Consider the following 16,866-nt stretch of genomic DNA (forward strand, 5'->3'; position numbering starts at 1 on the left):
TCAGAAGCTTGGCTTGAGTCAGAAATCATTCACTCTAGGATGTATCTACTAAACCCACATGTATGGCACGTGTAAAGCAAGCTGTAGAGTACAGTGAGTTGACATCACCAGATATGCGTGTTGTCTGTGAAGGGTAATCACAATCAGGTCAGGGTTTAAAATCCAATTTAAAGCTCCTTATTCACATATCTAATTGGTCATTTGCGCACAATTATGCGATCACACATTCCATTACAGTTGTGAGTCGTAACTCCCTGTCCTCTTCTCCACTCCGTGCGCATGTCATTTGTGTGAGGGGCTGGAAGTTGTGCAGCGGCCCTGGGTCATTATGGCATGATGTGGATGGAACAGGGCGAGGGCTGTCCCATATCTCCCGTCTGTTATTTTTTCGTTAGCTTTACCCACTCCCCACCAGGGTTGATTTGCTCCTTTTTTCACCGCGCTGTTCTTGCCAGCAGTGGTGCGCTCTGATGTCAGGAGCCCACTGGCTTGTTCCAGTGACCCCCTCTCACCCCCCTCCCTCCATGACTCCGACCCTCCCCCCCCCCCCCCATCCCATCCGTGACCTTGCTGTTCGGCTGTGTGTCCTCTGAATGCCCTGGCCCAGGGTGAGAAGCTGGACTGGAGACGGCACCGCAGGGGGCACTGGGCATCCGGGCACACAGGGGCCGGCCGGCTGCAGAGGCGGGCCCAAGCTTGCCGCTGGCGCCGGCGTGCTGATAATGACGCTTGTTGGGAGGATGACCAATGGGGCCCATCATGGCTGTCAGCAAGGTCTTTGCTTGAAATGAGGTTGTTTAGTCTAGATTAGGACAGGGATCAAACTGTTTGTCTTTGTCTGGCCACTGAAGCACTGCCAACGCCAACTAAATGAAGAGGCGTGCTGGCAAGCGTTAGTAGTAAACTTCACAGACATCACAGCTGAAGGGCATTGCAGGATTTTTCCAGCAGTGCAAACAAAACTACTGTGGTATGGATCACAACACCCCAACAGCAAAACACTGACACAGGAAATGAAATAATCATTTCCTAGTGTCCCCGAAATTGGACTGCAACCTTATCTGTCTGAACAATCTTTGAAGCTTATTTGCTGTAAGTGCAGGATTCCCATTTTCCATACCCTGAAATGTCGAAATCAGACGGCTGCTGCTATTTTTACAGGAGCAGTGCACTGCGCCTCTTCCTCTCTCTTTCTCTATCTCTCTCTCTCTCACTCTCTCTCTCTCTCTACTACTCTTCCCTTTCAGAACTTTAGTGTTTCCTTTTTTTCCTCCTTCCACCTTCCTCCTCTAGTTTGTGCCAGAAGTACTGCAGGATTCAGGGACTCCAGCTGAAGTTACTCTGCTGTCTGAGTGGCGGCAGCTCAGCCTGAGATGTGTTTGTGAGCGAGGCACAATCTCAGCAGCAGTGCCGTGACCTCTGCGTCTACCTATCACACAGTGGATAGAACACAACTGCACCAGATATGCAAACATCCAGTAAAACACATGTTTATATGCTAGAATAAATTCTGTTTTAGGCCATAGTGATGATTGACTGACAGCTGTCATTCACCCCACTTCTGCATTCTTGGCTATTCAAACCTTACTTGTCCACTACGTCATGCAGTCTGGCATAGCAATGCATCCAACTTCTTTCTCATTTTCCTTTACTTCTCTAGTAGCCCTGAGCTCACATTACCCTTTATCCCCAGGGGGTGTCAGTGGACATCACACACGCAATCTCTGCTACAGGGATCTCAGGACCATGGCCAGCTACCAAGCCAAACGCTTTAAATAAAGCCTTCCATAGATAATGTTGCACTCAAAACTAACAAGCAGTTTGATTTCACAGATACCAAGGTCACACAAGGACATTTCCGTTATATGGTCTTTGGGGCCCCACTGTTGACTTCAAGGCAGTGCTGCCTGGAAGGCGATAGGGTTAGGACAGGGTTAGGGTTAGGTGCCTTGAAGTCGAAGGTGGTGGCCCAAAAGACCATCAAGCAACATTTCCACAAATATCTATCAAAGTTACTGCTGTTTACCAATGGTTAAGAATATGTCTGAGTTCAACACAATTAGTGCATTTTCAATGAGCATTTAAAAAGCAGCATTGAAGTAGTTTACACATATCAGGACTGATTGATTGTTATTTTTACCTTATTTTTGTTTTAGGCACCTGGGTGACATTTGGCGGGCAGATTTCAGATGAGGTAAGTGACAAACACAACACAAATGTCATTTTTACGCTGTGCCCCCAATGATTTCAAATTGAATTGGCATGTGCACAACATCCAGACTCTGACACCTGGTTGTGGGGTGCCGATAGCTGAGTGTCAGAGCAGAGTTTAACAGAGGCTGATGGTGGATTTGGGGGCAGTGGTGAGTGGCTGAGCTGGCCTGCACTCTCGTCTCTCTGGCTGGGTTACGTAAACAGAGTTCACCCCTCCTCACCCTGCCTGGAGGAGCCCCACACTGCACTCGCTGCTCCACTGCCACCTCCTAACATGTCCGCCCCCTCCCAAAAAAGAGAAGGCTGTTGCCCTCATCAGATGGAATTAAGAAAGACAGGACTCTCGTGATCCGTATACATAAAGACATGCTGACACACACAGAAACACACACACACAGACACACACACACACACACATGTATGCATGCATGCATACACAAACACACACACACCATATCTCTTATAGTGTGTGTGTGTGTGTGTGTGTGTGTGTGTGTGTGTGTGTATGTGTGTACACACATATACACACAGACACACACATTATAATGGATATGGCCACATACACACACCTTGTTTGGTGACTCAGGCCAGGCCACAACAGCCTGTGGATTTGTTTTTCACACAATGCGTGTGACACTGTGTGCGTTCAGGGCTGCATGTCGGGGTCTGTGTGCGTGTGTATGTGTCTGTTCCTTTCAGGGGGACTAGAGTCTAATTCTGTCCCCTTGGCATGCTAAAGTAGACTTGAGTTTGTGTCTAAAGTGTGTGTGTGTGTTGAGACAGGCGCAGTCTCTCCCTCCTCTCCTCCCCTCCGCTCTAACACTCCTGGGCTCTGAAACTCAGGGAGAGAGCAAAGCTTAAAGTAGCGGCTTTTATGACGTGTGTGTGAGTGTGTGTGTGCTCTGTCTGTAGAGACAGACTGTTGCTCAGCAAAAATATCTCTGCAGAAGGGAGTGGCATGTGTGTGAGTGTGTGTGTCTGTGTGTCTGTGTGTGTGTGTGCGTATGTGTGTGTGTGTGTTTGTGTAGGGGGCAGGAGGGGCTCAGTATTACGCAGTGTTATGCAACAGTGCTCTGTTCTCTCCCTCTCTTTCTCTCTTTCTCTCTCTCAGTCCTCATCTCTACATCCCTCTTTATTCAATTTCAGCTCATCCAGCTCTTTTCAACTGTTATCCTCTCTGTGACCCTCTACATCACTTCAACACACACACACAAACACACATGCACGCACGCTCACACACACATATAAATACACACACACACACACACACACACAAACACACACACACACTGTCTGTCTGTCTACCTCACTCTTTCTTTCTCGGTCTCTTTGTTTTTCTCCTCCTCTTTCTCTCTCATCCACACATCTGTCAATTCACAATTTAATAATCATTTTGAGGGTCACCTACAGCTGGAGTCATGATGTGATAGCATATAGGCAATCCCACAACATTTCAGCTTTTAAATTACTTTCTTTCTGTCTTTCTCTCTCTCTCTCTTTCACTCATGATTCTCATCAATCTATACTTTCCCTGCTCCCTGCTGCGGAGGAGTAGTTTTAGTTTGTTTTTTTCTCTCTCACACGTCAGCATTAGAAAAAGATATTAAATATGTTGGCAGTGTTTTTCAGAGGAGCTTTTTGAAAGCTAATCGCCTTTGCGCACATCCTCATCCACACAAGTGCAGTAATACCCCAGCAATGCAGCAGAGAAATATTACAGCAAATTCACTTTTGCCGTCCTCGCGCACGCCGCTAAAGTGCAGACAGAGACAGAATGAGCTTCTCAGCAATTCAGCATGATTTATGAAGCTCCGTCCGGCTGAATCACAATCAGAGGGGGGGCGGACAGTGCAGAGAGGCTGACAGGGAGCCCTAAGTCGAGGAAGCTGAATCACAGGACCCCGTCGGTCTGCGGTAATGGCAGGTCACTGGACATGACAATAGATGCCCTGACAAGGGTGTGGATGTGGTGGGTGGTGGGTGGTGCTAGTCTATGAGTGGGTCAGGCAGGGTCCAATTGTGGTCTTCTCTGTCAAGGAAAAAGTGGAAGGATTACTGATTAGAGAACAGTTTTTACTGACCATTTGAGTGTGGTTGTTTCCAAATCCAAAGGGGCATTGGTGTAGATATGCACATGTGCATGTGTATATGTATGTGTGCATGTGTATATGTATGTGTATACACATACATATACACGTGCACATGTGCATATCTACACCAATGCCCCTTTGGATTTGGAAACAACCACACTCAAATGGTCAGTAAAAACTGTTCTCTAATCAGTAATCCTTCCACTTTTTCCTTTGTGACATGCTGGCTCTACGCATAAAACAGGAACGGGATTCCAAAATAATTAGGTGAATTTATTAAATAAAAGTAATGTTAACAAAGATTAAATTATAAAGATAAAGTGGTATAGTGCAAGTCAGTATAAAGGAAGAAACCGAAAAAGTCATGCAAAATCAGTCTAGGGGTTTAACAAACAATAGACAAAGAATGCCAAACGCCGGGAAGGTGAAGCAGCCGCGACCGTCGTAAAGTTTTATACTTCATCCCAATCAGGCACACCTGACCACCATCAATGCTCAATAAGAATAGTGCAAGAGATAGAGAGAAAGAACAGGCACGCCAAACAGGCAAACAGGGCGTGGTCTAAGACCCGCCAGGATCCGTCACAGTATGTGTGTGTGTGTGTGTGTGTGTGTGTGTGTGTGTGTGTGTGTGTCTATGTGTATGTATGTGTTTATGATAGAGGTTGGTTCAACTGTAACAATTCTGTCCTCGTCTACATTCCAGGTGGCTGAGCAGTTAATGACCATAGCCTATGAGAGTGGCGTCAACCTCTTTGACACCGCAGAGGTGTATGCAGCAGGAAGGTGGGTAAGAGTCCGACACGCTTATGTGTTAATGCGATCACTACACGACAACACGGAATTTAATCTCTTCTCCGGTTTCATTACAGAGCTGAGGTCATACTGGGGAACATTATTAAAAAGAAAGGTTGGAGGTATGTCTGCCTTTCCTTCTCTCCCTACCTGTGTGATGGTGTAGGTGTGCTAGTGTGTGTGTTAAAGAAATGTCTGCGCATGTGCTGAAAGTGTGTTGAACATGCATACATTCATACGCGTCCATCTTCTCCAATCAATATGTTATCTACAGCCTTAATGGACCCAACTTCATCCAACGTTGTTGTGAAGGAAAACACATATTTTATCAGTTCCACATGAAACTGTGGAGATGGCAGACGGCCCACGAGTCTTCATATTTATCACAAAGTGCTCGAGGGCTTAGGGACCTGCACATGCATATGTTTGCCAGGATACGCCTAGTTTTAATGATATTCGCCTCGTTGATTATCAGGAATAATTCTCTGTTATGTTGATTTTTTATGGTAAGCATCTGTTTGGCTGCACCTCTGTGGGTTCTGGGATGTGCCTGTTAGTCTGATAGCCATGAAAAGTTGATTAATTGTGTAGAGCTGACAGGTGCTCTGATCAGACACTTGCCAGGTGTTTTGTTTCCCCCTCATCTCCACAACGACGCTGTTGCACTCACATATGCTGGTAACCGTGGTGACAGCTGCTTTCATGGGTCGCTTAGAGATTCAGAGAGAGGGGCCAACAACAGAGTAGTTACTGCAGTTATCATTTTTTCATGTTCGGCTCTATTTTATAGGCCTACACATGAGTATGTATTACATTCACTTGAAATCATGTCTGAAGTACAGTAACATGATCATCATAAGTCCTGATCGCGATGGTGAGAATATGATGAGATCATCTAGATAGAAAGGTTCTAGCCTTGCTATAGCAAATCCTTACACTGATTACACTGGAGGTTTAAAATGGTCCAGTTGATGTGGAGTTCAGATACATGTAGGACTGCAGGTCCTCTGTGCGATCTCAGTCATCTGCAGGCCAAAGGGAAATGCATGAGCTGATCCTCATAGGATCTTCAGGGAGCCATGCTGGCTTACGCAGGTTACGCTGCTGCTGCTGAGCTGACGTGCTCATGAAAGAAAACAAATGATGGACAGACGAGCTTCTCTTTTCCTTCCTCTGAGAATCAGTCAGCAAACTCTCTCCATCATCTCAGTACATTTATCCATCCCGTCTCATTTTACTCCCAACTTCCCTTATATGTCTTTCATTCGCAATACTGACCTCCCAATCTCAAACACATGCATGTTTGTCCATGTCCAAACGGCCTGTTTTTACAGCCTCTCCCTATTACCATCCTTCTTCTTCTCCTTCTTCTCTCTCTCTCTCTCATCCATCCATCTATCTATTTATCTATGTGTCTCCTCCTCCCTGTCTGTCTCTGGAGGGATGCCAGTAGCAGAGCAACAGAAATGCTCACACATTCATTGGCTGGATGTTCCTTTGCTTCACAGCTCAGGCCTTGGTGTGAAGCATCCCTCAAAGTGGCACCCAGCGCTACTGAGAAAGTGTCACAGAGACGTGTGCACTGTGTGCATACATGTGTGTGTGTGTGTGCATGTGCATGTGTGTGTGTGTATGTGTGTGTGTGTGTGTGTGTGTGTGTTAGTGTGAACGAGGGTCTCTGTTTCTGTTACTGTGATATAATTGTAGTTGTCTCTGTGTCAGTCAGATGCTTGACTCTGCTGCAGTAGTCCTTGTGTGTGTGTGTGTGTGTGTGTGTGTGTGTGTGTGTGTGTGTGTGTGTGTGTGTGTGTGTGTGTGTGTGTGTGTGTGTGCTGTGTGATTTTTTGCCATTCCAGTGGTTATGTAAGCGGTCACTGCAAATGGTGCACTCCAGGTTTAATGTGCTTGAATGTGGGCCATGGGAGGGGTCACACCACAGACTCATTTACGCTAATCTAAAATGCAAATGCACAACCAACTTGAGGCGTGCTGGTAGAGCCGCAACAGTGTGTGTTGTGTGTGTGGGAAACGTGTGAAGTTATTTTGGCAAACTCTTCCATGAGGCGCCGGTAAAGGAGTGAGCATAAGTGACAAGTGCAATTATCCAGCGATAGCATCGTTAACTTTTAATGAAGATGTAATGACTCCACGGCAGCTGATGGGAACTTCATGGTGCCAAACGACTCCACACATTCCATAATGCTTGGGAAGAGTGTGTGTAATAGGCAGGATTAGAGAGCCATTTAAAATGTGTCTTTTCACTTTGATTGGAGGGCCTACAGGGTACAATAGAGTTTGTTCATTAGAGTTTTACTGATTTTTGGAATGAGTCACTAGAAATCTATCTTGCTCTCTCTCTCTCTCTCTCTCTCTCTCTTGCTCTCTCTCTCTCCCTATCTCTCTCTCTCTCTGTCTATTTCTCTCTCTCTCTCTCTTGCTCTCTCTCTCCCTATCTCTCTCTCTGTCTATTTCTCTCTCTCTCTCTCTCTCTCTCAGGCGTTCCAGTCTGGTCATCACCACAAAGCTCTACTGGGGTGGAAAGTAAGTGAGAACTATTCCCACTGGACATCCCAGTAATCACACACACACACACACTTCACACAGCTGCGGCGGTCTGCTATTGCTGCTGCTGCAGTCACTGAGACTGTTGTATTGAGTGGTAGAATGTCCATTCCTCATTTCTGAGTGTGACAGGGAGTCTATCATTTGATTTATGACCATCTAGATGGATTGTACAGTACTCACTAGAGGCACATTACTGAATGCTTTCATGGAAATTCAACACTATTCTTCGTATCACCTTTTTGATTACCGTTTTGCCAAATGCTCATTGCAAAAAGTCCACAAATATTTTTGGAATAGATGCTGCTACTATACAAGCTGCATGGTGAAAAGAAATGAACAATTAGAATTTATAAGTCATGTTTTTTTTTTACTTTTGACGTGTTTCCGCCCTTTGGAAAGCCCTGGCTGTCTTATCTCAGACCTGACTCCCCAGTTCCCCTGTCAGGCAGCGTGCACACCCTGGCAGGCTTAGGCATTCTCTCTCCCTCTGGGAAAGGAGAAGAAAAACTTTTAGTGAGTGCTTTTACAGCCATCCTGGGGTGCTGGAAGGTATGATAAGCTTTCAAAGCACCTGATTCACTTTCTTACGTATGTGTCTCCTCCTCATGAATACTAATGAGAGGGGGTAGGAGGATGCGTGAAGAGGAAGAGGACACATGGGGGCTTTGGGGGGACAGCTATAAAGCCATATCCATACCAGCTATAAAGCCATATCCATACCAGCTAAAAAGCCATATCCATACCAGCTATAAAGCCATATCCATACCATAAAAACAGCTATAAAGCCATATCCATACCATAGAAACAGCTATAGTATAAAGCCATATCCATACCATAGAAACAGGCTGACAGACAGGAGCTAAAAGGTACATGCGCCTGGTCTTGGCCTTCTGACGCACCACACAGCAAGAGTGGGGGGATGCCCTCTTTCACCGGCTCTACTAACATGTATTTGTGTTGTTTACTTTTCTATTGTACAGGGCAGAGACGGAGAGGGGTCTGTCCAGGAAGCACATTATTGAAGGTTAAGCTCCAGTTTCACATTTGCTCTTTCTTTCCCTGTTTCTCTGTTAAGTGTACATCATTGCAATGACCTAAATACTTCTATAATAATATTAGGTCCATACACCCACACACTTGGCCTTGATAGAATTGTAATTTTAAATCCTTTTGGACACTTGCCAATGTCTAGTACGGTCCACACACTAATCAATCATGTGGATGTGTCCTGACAGGTCTAAAGGGCTCTCTGCAGAGGATGCAGCTGGAGTATGTGGACGTGGTGTTCGCCAACAGGCCCGACAGCAACACGCCCATGGAAGGTAAGCCAAGCCCAAACAGAGCTGCCATTTACATGGGCTTGTGCATCAGCTCTGGCCTCTAGTGCAGCACTCTCCTCCAGTCCCTTCCTGGAGCGTCCCGCTGACTTCTGTGCCTCACCCTGGAGGCACAGCAGCCTCTGATCAGTAGGCGTAGGGGAGCTGTTTCACTTACAGCCTAACATGACTCTATCATCTGCCTCTCTGAGACTCGCTGGAGGAGGTTAAGGTCCAGGAATGGGATGAGACTTGACACCCCAAATGTCAGCCGAAATCTGCCCCCGCTGGTCTGGTCAGTGACCCTGTCATGGTGTCAGTGTGGCCGCCTGCTCCCCCACTCTCCGGCTCTCCCGTGATGTCCGAGCGTCGGGCCGATGAGTAATCAGGTCAGAGTCTGCGTGCTGTGCTGCGCGGCAGCAGGGGGAGAGAAGAGCGCGGCATATTTTTGGCCTGAGTAGGAGAGAGTGAGAAAATACTGCCAATGTTTGCTTTGTCTCACACATTTTAGGGCATTTATGTTGGCCTTACTCACAGTTTTGCTTTCACGGACACGCACACACACACACACACACACACACACACACACACACACACACACACAGAGACACACACACACACACAAACACACACACACACACACACACACACACACACACACACACACACACACACACACACACACACAAATTCTCTCTGTCTCTCACTGATGATTTGTTGCTCATTGCCTTCACAAGGATGTTTCCTGTAGCATAATAAGGAGGACATAACAAATATTTTAACAGATATTTTAGCATGCAGTACCTTTATACTACATCTCTCTTTACATATCATTAAAAAGTAGTGGTGCCAATACCACATCGATCACCTCAAGACTGGTACTTCTGAATGAATTAATACAAAAGATGGTCGAGGGCAATTAAGGACTTGAATTTAAAGGCTTTTCAATGGAATATTATGTAATATACTGCTTGGTGTGAAATACAGAAAGTGTGATTGGCACAATTACACAACCCTTCTTTAGAGTGGTCCTCAGGGGCCCCATCACTCCTGTCCAGTCACAGCGGTGACCCTGAGTGACCTGACCCGGCCTGCCACTCAGCGAGCCGGCCCGAGGCTGAGGAGGGACCGCAGACGGCAGACCGCAAGCCACCGCACCGCATCGCACCGCCACACAAAAGCAACTGCACTTAGCCAAAGCCATTACAACGCGCAGAGCCTCAGAAATGCTGTCCGACTGCCATTAAAAAGCACCAGAGTGCCCATGTGGGGCCGCCACGCTCTACTGAACAAGGCCCTCTAGACCAAATCCACTCACTCACCTGGAGCCAAGGCCACAAAGACGTAAAAATCAAATACAACTTGGTGGGTTTTAAATGTCAAGTAGCCCCAGATGAGGCATAGCAAGTGAGAGAAGGAGAGAGTGAGAGAGAGAGAGGAATAGTTGGGGATGGATGGATGGAGAGAAGGAGAGGGAGGAGAGGAGAGAAGAGAGGAGAATAATAAAGAGCTGGCTCTAGAACCACTGCAGAGCCAGAGGCACTGGGAGATTTTCTTAATGTTACTCTCACAATATATTCTTCGCCAACTCACCCAAAGCGTCAGCTTACACAATAGAATTAGCCCCAATGGCTCAACTCAGCATCTCTCTCTCTCTCTCTCTCTCATTACTTGCCTTCTCTCTCTCTCTCTCTTCTTTTCAGTTCGAGAGTGTCCTATGCGTACCTTTTGTTTGCACACAATAATATGCACATATGCATCCAGACACACACACACACACACACACAGACACACACAAAGACACAAACTCTGGCCTTGTGTGGTACTCCTCAATCAGCTTTGGGACAATGCATGGGTACATTGTGCTCCCACTCTCCTATTCAGTAGGGCCTCTTCTCCGTGCCAAAGGCTGCTGTTTTGTTCAAGACTACCACTCTCTCTGTCTCTCAGCCACACGGACAACTCTCTCAGAGTGGGACTGTTCAAGGTCACTACTGCATCCTCCCTGAGGATAAACACCCTCCCAATGATCGTCATTCTCTACTTGATGTTTGGTCATACACCAACACAAAACCTTTACCCCCATCCTCAGCCAATTCTAAAGCCAACTTTAGAATCCAAAATATGATATAATGCTTTTTTCACTAGTACTAGTGGGAGCATAAAGGTATCGGTCATTAGCTGCCAAATAATTTCAAACAATTTAACAGACAGTTATATTTATATTACTTGGCAGACGCTTTTGTCCTTGTGACTTGCAACAATATCAATAAACATTACATTATCATTAAATGGTAATGTTATTGCTATTATCATGAAATAGTTTAAAGTAAAGTCAAACAGCCTACATTAAAATAATAATGATACTAATAATATAGTCTTCATAATAACAATAACCATAAACATATATTGGAACTTGGACCCAGATTTTAACGTAAACCCACTAGCAGAATGAAATTTCAACAGACAGTTTAAAGCTTTATTTTTAGCGTATCACAGCAAAGGATCAAATTAGGATGTTTTGGGGTAGCTGGTGCAGAGACTCAATTTGGCCATATTACAGCTCTCTGCTTTGTGTGTTTTGGAAAGGAAGAAAAATTACAACCATCCAACAACTGTGAAAGTAGTCCCAAATCCAAGCAATTCTGTTTAGCTCCCTGGAAACATTTTCATTTTGGTTTGTCTCATTACATTTTACTGCATGTTATTGATTGCACATTCTGCCTCCAAATGATGATAGCCCAAATGGATCCCGTTGGACTCTTATCAGGGTCGGGTGTTTCTCAGTTGGCTGCTGACTCAGAACACTAACACAGGGCAGAGTGACTGATGTTTGAGGTGAGTAGGGACTGCAGAGCAGGTCAAACCCAGCATGAAAAACAAATAGAATACTGGCGTAGAATGGTGAACAGCTGTCACAACAACTGGATTTTCATTATAAATTCCTCTTAGAATGTTTTTTGTTTAATGCCATTTAGAATGCAATTTTGTGAAACAGTTTCCAACCCACTAACCTGGCCCTAGCCAGATGAATGTCGTTCCGCTTAGCTCCGCCTAGCTTCACTCACATCCATCTGGAACCTCTTCCATTGAGAGTGATTTCTCCAACCAACTTTATGGTTTAGCCAATCAGGACGCAGGGCGGGAGTTTCATAGATGTGACATAGCGTAGAAGCGACTGTGAGACTGTTATCAGCGTCACGGGTTGGCTTCGATGTGAGTGGTTGAAGTAGCACGTCAATAGATGACGGACAAGTGGCTTATTCAATCATATGCAAGCATTTTTTGATTAGGTCCAGCCTTCTGAAGCAACACTTCAATGGATCGGTTCCAGATGGATGAGTGGAGCTAGGCGGAGCGAAATTCATCTGGCTAGGGCCAGGTTACCAACCCACTGCATTAAGAAATAATTAAACTGTAGTACACTGCATTGTGTTAGTGGGGACCAAGGGTGATGAGTGGAGGGGCAAAACGCACACCAGAAAAGGAGGTGCTGGCAACCAGTAAAACACATGCAAAAGGAGAGAAGTGCTGCACACTCCCGAGTTACACATATATAAGTCTTTAATGTGACAACGTTTCGGCCTGTCGGCCTTCCTCAGGTCACATGTGTGGGCAGTGGGGACCAAGGGACCATGAGGGTTTATCATTTTAATTGTGAATAATTACAATAACCCACATCCTCTCTGGCATATCTGTGAGGCATATCAAACCAACTTGGGAAACCTTCCCTATGAACCCTTCAGTCAGAGTGTCCCTCCGCTTGGCGTTCAGGCATGAATAACTCCCTGTGTGTTAATCCGGTGAGCGGGCGGGCGGGTGGGTGGCTGTGGCGAGGCTGTGTGCAGCGAGCAGAAGTGCCGTGTCATCTCCCCTGACGCTCGTGTGTTGCATATTAAACACTCCTCCACAGCCTCGCTGGGCGCGTCACCTCCACACAGAACACACTGGCTCTGCAGTCACTCTCCACACAGACGCCCCATCTGCAGCAGAGGCCAGGGGCTTAGGCGCCGCTGGATTAATGACCAGAGGTGAATGTGTGTTAGTTATATTACAATCTCTTTAAACTTTGGCTATGTATCAACAGTCAGGCACATTTGTCCCAACATTATTGTCTGATTAACTATGGATTTGCACTGCGATTGTGTATTTTGGCCGCTACAGTTCTCCCAGAGCACAGTCCATTACACAGTAGTTTAGACCCCATCTGTCTTCTTAGGTTGCGTGTTGACTCTCATTTCCCAGCTGACCTTCAGTGTAACCTCCTCTCCAATGATCAACTCTTTACCTGGAGTAGGAGCTCGACATTCTCTGGGAGTGAACTGAACAGTCTGCTCGCTCCATTCCAACAGGCTGCTCGCTCCATTTATTGTACAAAAGTACACAGAACTACATGTGACTTTGTTACTTGGATGCTTCATAGAAACAGACATACGCTTCCCCTTCTCTTCACTGAATCCCAGTTTGTCCTTCTCTCTCACTCTGATCCCCTCAATTCATCTCTTCATTCTTCAATAAATATTTCTTTTCTCACAACATTTTACTGTGTGTTATTATTAATCACTATTAACCCCTTCTCCAATTTGGAAATCTATTATGTAATCTATAAAAGTGGCTTCACTTTTGTCATAGTATATATTTTACAGTATACATTTAACACAGATTTCAACTACTAACAACATCATTGGTGGTTTTGTTTTCTCAGAAATTGTGAGAGCCATGACCTATGTCATCAATCAGGGTATGTCCATGTACTGGGGAACATCACGGTGGACAGCCATGGAAATTATGGTGAGTGGCCCGTCTGAGTGAGAGTCTAAAGAGAGTGATATGTTCAGCTCATCTATGCAGCTGTACGTTGAGATGGTGAATTGGTTTGAAATGGTGAAGTTGAAATGGTGAAATTGAAATGGTGAATTGGTTTGAAATGGTGAAATGGTGAAGTTGAAATGGTGAATTGGTTTGAAATGGTGAAATGGTGAAGTTGAGATGGTGTATTACACATCTGCAAATAAGACAACTGGGCTGAGTGAATAACACTGAAGTACGAGCTGGCTGGAAGTCGCTATCAAAGCTGCTGGCAGTGTTGACCAGTACTGCTTGAGCTTGCTTGTTAAGGCTTTAAAAGTAAAAATGAGAGAGGAGCGAAAGGTCAGACTGAGCACCTTCCACTCCTCAGCATGGAGCTCTTGCCGTCCTCTCAAAGACATGGAGGCCACTCCTGGCACACTTCCAGGCTAACATACATCCTCATAAGATGACTGGGAAAAGTGAGCTTTAACTACACAACAGATTAACTCCACGGTGCACCAGCATCAAATTGATCCAATAGATGAGTGCTGGGCAGCTGCTGGACAGAGATAGCCCTGGACTGTGTCTGAAACCTGCCACTGGACAGACAGACCGTCCGAAATGTCTCCGGAGCTGCCTTGTCTGATAGGATCCGCTGGCATCCTGCTAGGCACTCACAAAGGGAGTCCTGCGGCACGCGCGTTGTAGCGTGGAGTTGACTTTGAGGAAAGGGGAGTGAGGAGGCGGTCATGATAAATGATTTTCTAAAGAAAGAAAGAGACAGAGAAAAGCTGCTCTGGGAGGGTGGAATATACACACATCTATCTCCGTGCTCCATTTTTTGTGTGTGAAGTTCTTCACTTGCACAGTTTTTTTTTTCTGTGCCGAAATCTCAGAGTACGCTGCACTCAATGGCTGGTAATTAGAACATGCCAGGGGCTTTGTATGCCACAGCAAGACCAAAGTGGTGCAATTGAAACCACATTATTAATTCATGGTTATAAATGAGCAGTTTGGGTATAGGCACAGGGCAGGAGAGGAGTTTGGAGAGGAGATGCTCTACAGCGACCTGTAATTTGTGCAATGGCGAGTGCTCGCTCCACTTCCTGGTGTCACGCCAGATATGGTTCCTCATGCCCACCCCCAACTCCGCAAACATGGCTCCGCAGCGGGGAGGGTGTCAGTGGCATGACTGTGTGTGGTAATTTCCTTGCTTGTAAGGAAGTGATATCTTGGCACACGTTGAGCCCTAGGGCGCTGCACTGACATGCATACCCACACATGCAAGTCGAAATAACAAGGCAACAGGCAAAGTCATGGGCACATTAAAGAAACATAACCAGTTTAGAATGCACTCGGGGGGAGGGGGGTATTCAGATTGTGTTTGCCGAGAGGAATAACTAATGAGTTTTTGTCTTATATCTATATTATTTTTTCTCTACCTCTCCACCTCTCATTTCTCTCTCTCTCTGTGTTCCTTCTCCATCTCTCACTCTTTCCGCTCCAGGAAGCGTACTCCGTGGCGAGGCAGTTTAACCTCATCCCCCCGGTGTGTGAGCAGGCTGAGTATCATCTCTTCCAGAGAGAGAAAGTGGAGGTGCAGCTGCCGGAGCTCTACCATAAAATAGGCAGGTGTCAATCAATCTCCTCTCCCTCACGGCCTCTCCGTCTCTCCTCACTGCACACCCCACACCATCTGCTTGCTCCCTTAATGCTGCCCATCCACAGTACAGTAGCTTTGAGTTGATACTGCTGTTCTAATCTGCTTCTCAAGGCTTTTGGAGCAACAGCAGTTCTATGTTCTTAATTTGAGTTTTTTTTATTCACAACAGTCTAGCTTTTCTCTGTGTTTCCTCTGTGGCTTTAGGGGTGGGCGCTATGACATGGTCTCCCCTGGCCTGTGGCATCATTACTGGGAAGTATGAGAATGGCATTCCTGAAACTTCCAGGGCCTCCATGAAGGTATGCAGAAGTTTGAGGTGACAATAGCCTGTGAATGTGCCTCTCCAAAAATCCAGATGTCCAAGGTCACATTTTATCACACATAAGAGAATAATAAACTGACATTTTTAGACAAACAAAAAAAGAGGGTGGTTATGCCTGGAGTATTCTCTCATTAAATCAAGAGGTTCTGAATTCTTACATTCTGATTGCCTCTGTATACTATAATAGTTGACCTTCTAACGCTAAGGGCCTTGTCAGTAAATAATTGATTAAATATTCAATGGATGGACAAAATACTAGAAGTACTTAAATGAATTGCTTTTGGCAGCATTCAGAATGTCTCGGTTCTTGGATGGTGCCCAATACTAAAGGAACTGTCATTTTAAAAGCTTCCCTTTACAAGGACCCCGGACATTTTCTATGTAGATTAGGTGGTTAATGACAAGCTGTTGGGAAGGAGATGCTTTTGGTAAGGACATTCTCCAGTGCCAGGAAAACAACTGATTGTACTGACTAAAGGCAACATACATTAGCATACACACATACATTAACATACACAACATATAGGCCTACAGTTTATACAACTATTAGGGATAAGGGAATGTGTGCTCTGAAATAGTATGTGTACTTTAGCTTCTTAAGTGCTTGCTAATCTGAGTCAATGTATAGGTTTATAAGAGTGCAGTTTAACATAAATATAACACCAACAAGAGAAAATTACAATCCATAATTGCAATTACAGGAAATCCTTGAACTGCTTGAATCAGCAAAATTGCAAGATCCCAAAATTCTGGAGGAAGTAGCTTTGTTTTGAGTGGGATTTCTTGGCTCAACAGCAAATCTGTATTGAGTGATAAAATGGTAGTTTGTTACCAGACAGTATGAACATTTTTCTGTCCTTTTCTCTCTCCTACTCTCCCCCACCTGCCTCAAACATCCATTCTTTTCCTCTGCTCTGCAGTCATACCAGTGGCTGAGGGATAAGATCGTGAGCGAAGACGGCAGGAAGCAACAAGCAAAACTGAAGGAGCTGGGTCACATCGCTGAGAAACTGGGCTGCACTCTACCACAGCTGGCTGTGGGTAAGATGAACACACAGCACTTTTCACCCGTGGCAGCGCTGCTCTGGAGGTTAGCTCCACCACAGCTCC

At 45.6% G+C, this 16,866-nt stretch overlaps 1 protein-coding gene across 3 annotated transcripts in view; it reads left to right on the plus strand.

Annotated features, from left to right (window-relative positions):
• The window catches only part of kcnab1a (potassium voltage-gated channel subfamily A regulatory beta subunit 1a), a 75,711-nt gene that overhangs the window by 56,630 nt on the left and 2,215 nt on the right, over positions 1-16,866 (plus strand). For all 3 annotated transcript variants that reach the window (XM_076281977.1, XM_076281975.1, XM_076281976.1), the window contains 10 exons: positions 2,157-2,194; positions 5,011-5,090; positions 5,177-5,221; positions 7,596-7,640; positions 8,645-8,688; positions 8,900-8,986; positions 13,686-13,771; positions 15,279-15,399; positions 15,639-15,733; positions 16,677-16,797. In XM_076281977.1, the coding sequence (XP_076138092.1) occupies positions 2,157-2,194; positions 5,011-5,090; positions 5,177-5,221; positions 7,596-7,640; positions 8,645-8,688; positions 8,900-8,986; positions 13,686-13,771; positions 15,279-15,399; positions 15,639-15,733; positions 16,677-16,797 (762 nt within the window). The remainder of the gene's footprint in view (positions 1-2,156; positions 2,195-5,010; positions 5,091-5,176; positions 5,222-7,595; positions 7,641-8,644; positions 8,689-8,899; positions 8,987-13,685; positions 13,772-15,278; positions 15,400-15,638; positions 15,734-16,676; positions 16,798-16,866) is intronic.

Source organism: Alosa pseudoharengus, unplaced genomic scaffold, assembly GCF_046254945.1.
Source record: "Alosa pseudoharengus isolate Yale_2024_CS ecotype anadromous, Long Island Sound unplaced genomic scaffold, YU_APseudo_1.1 YU_APseudo_1.1_scf_13, whole genome shotgun sequence".
NCBI classification, from domain to species: Eukaryota; Metazoa; Chordata; class Actinopteri; order Clupeiformes; family Clupeidae; genus Alosa; species Alosa pseudoharengus.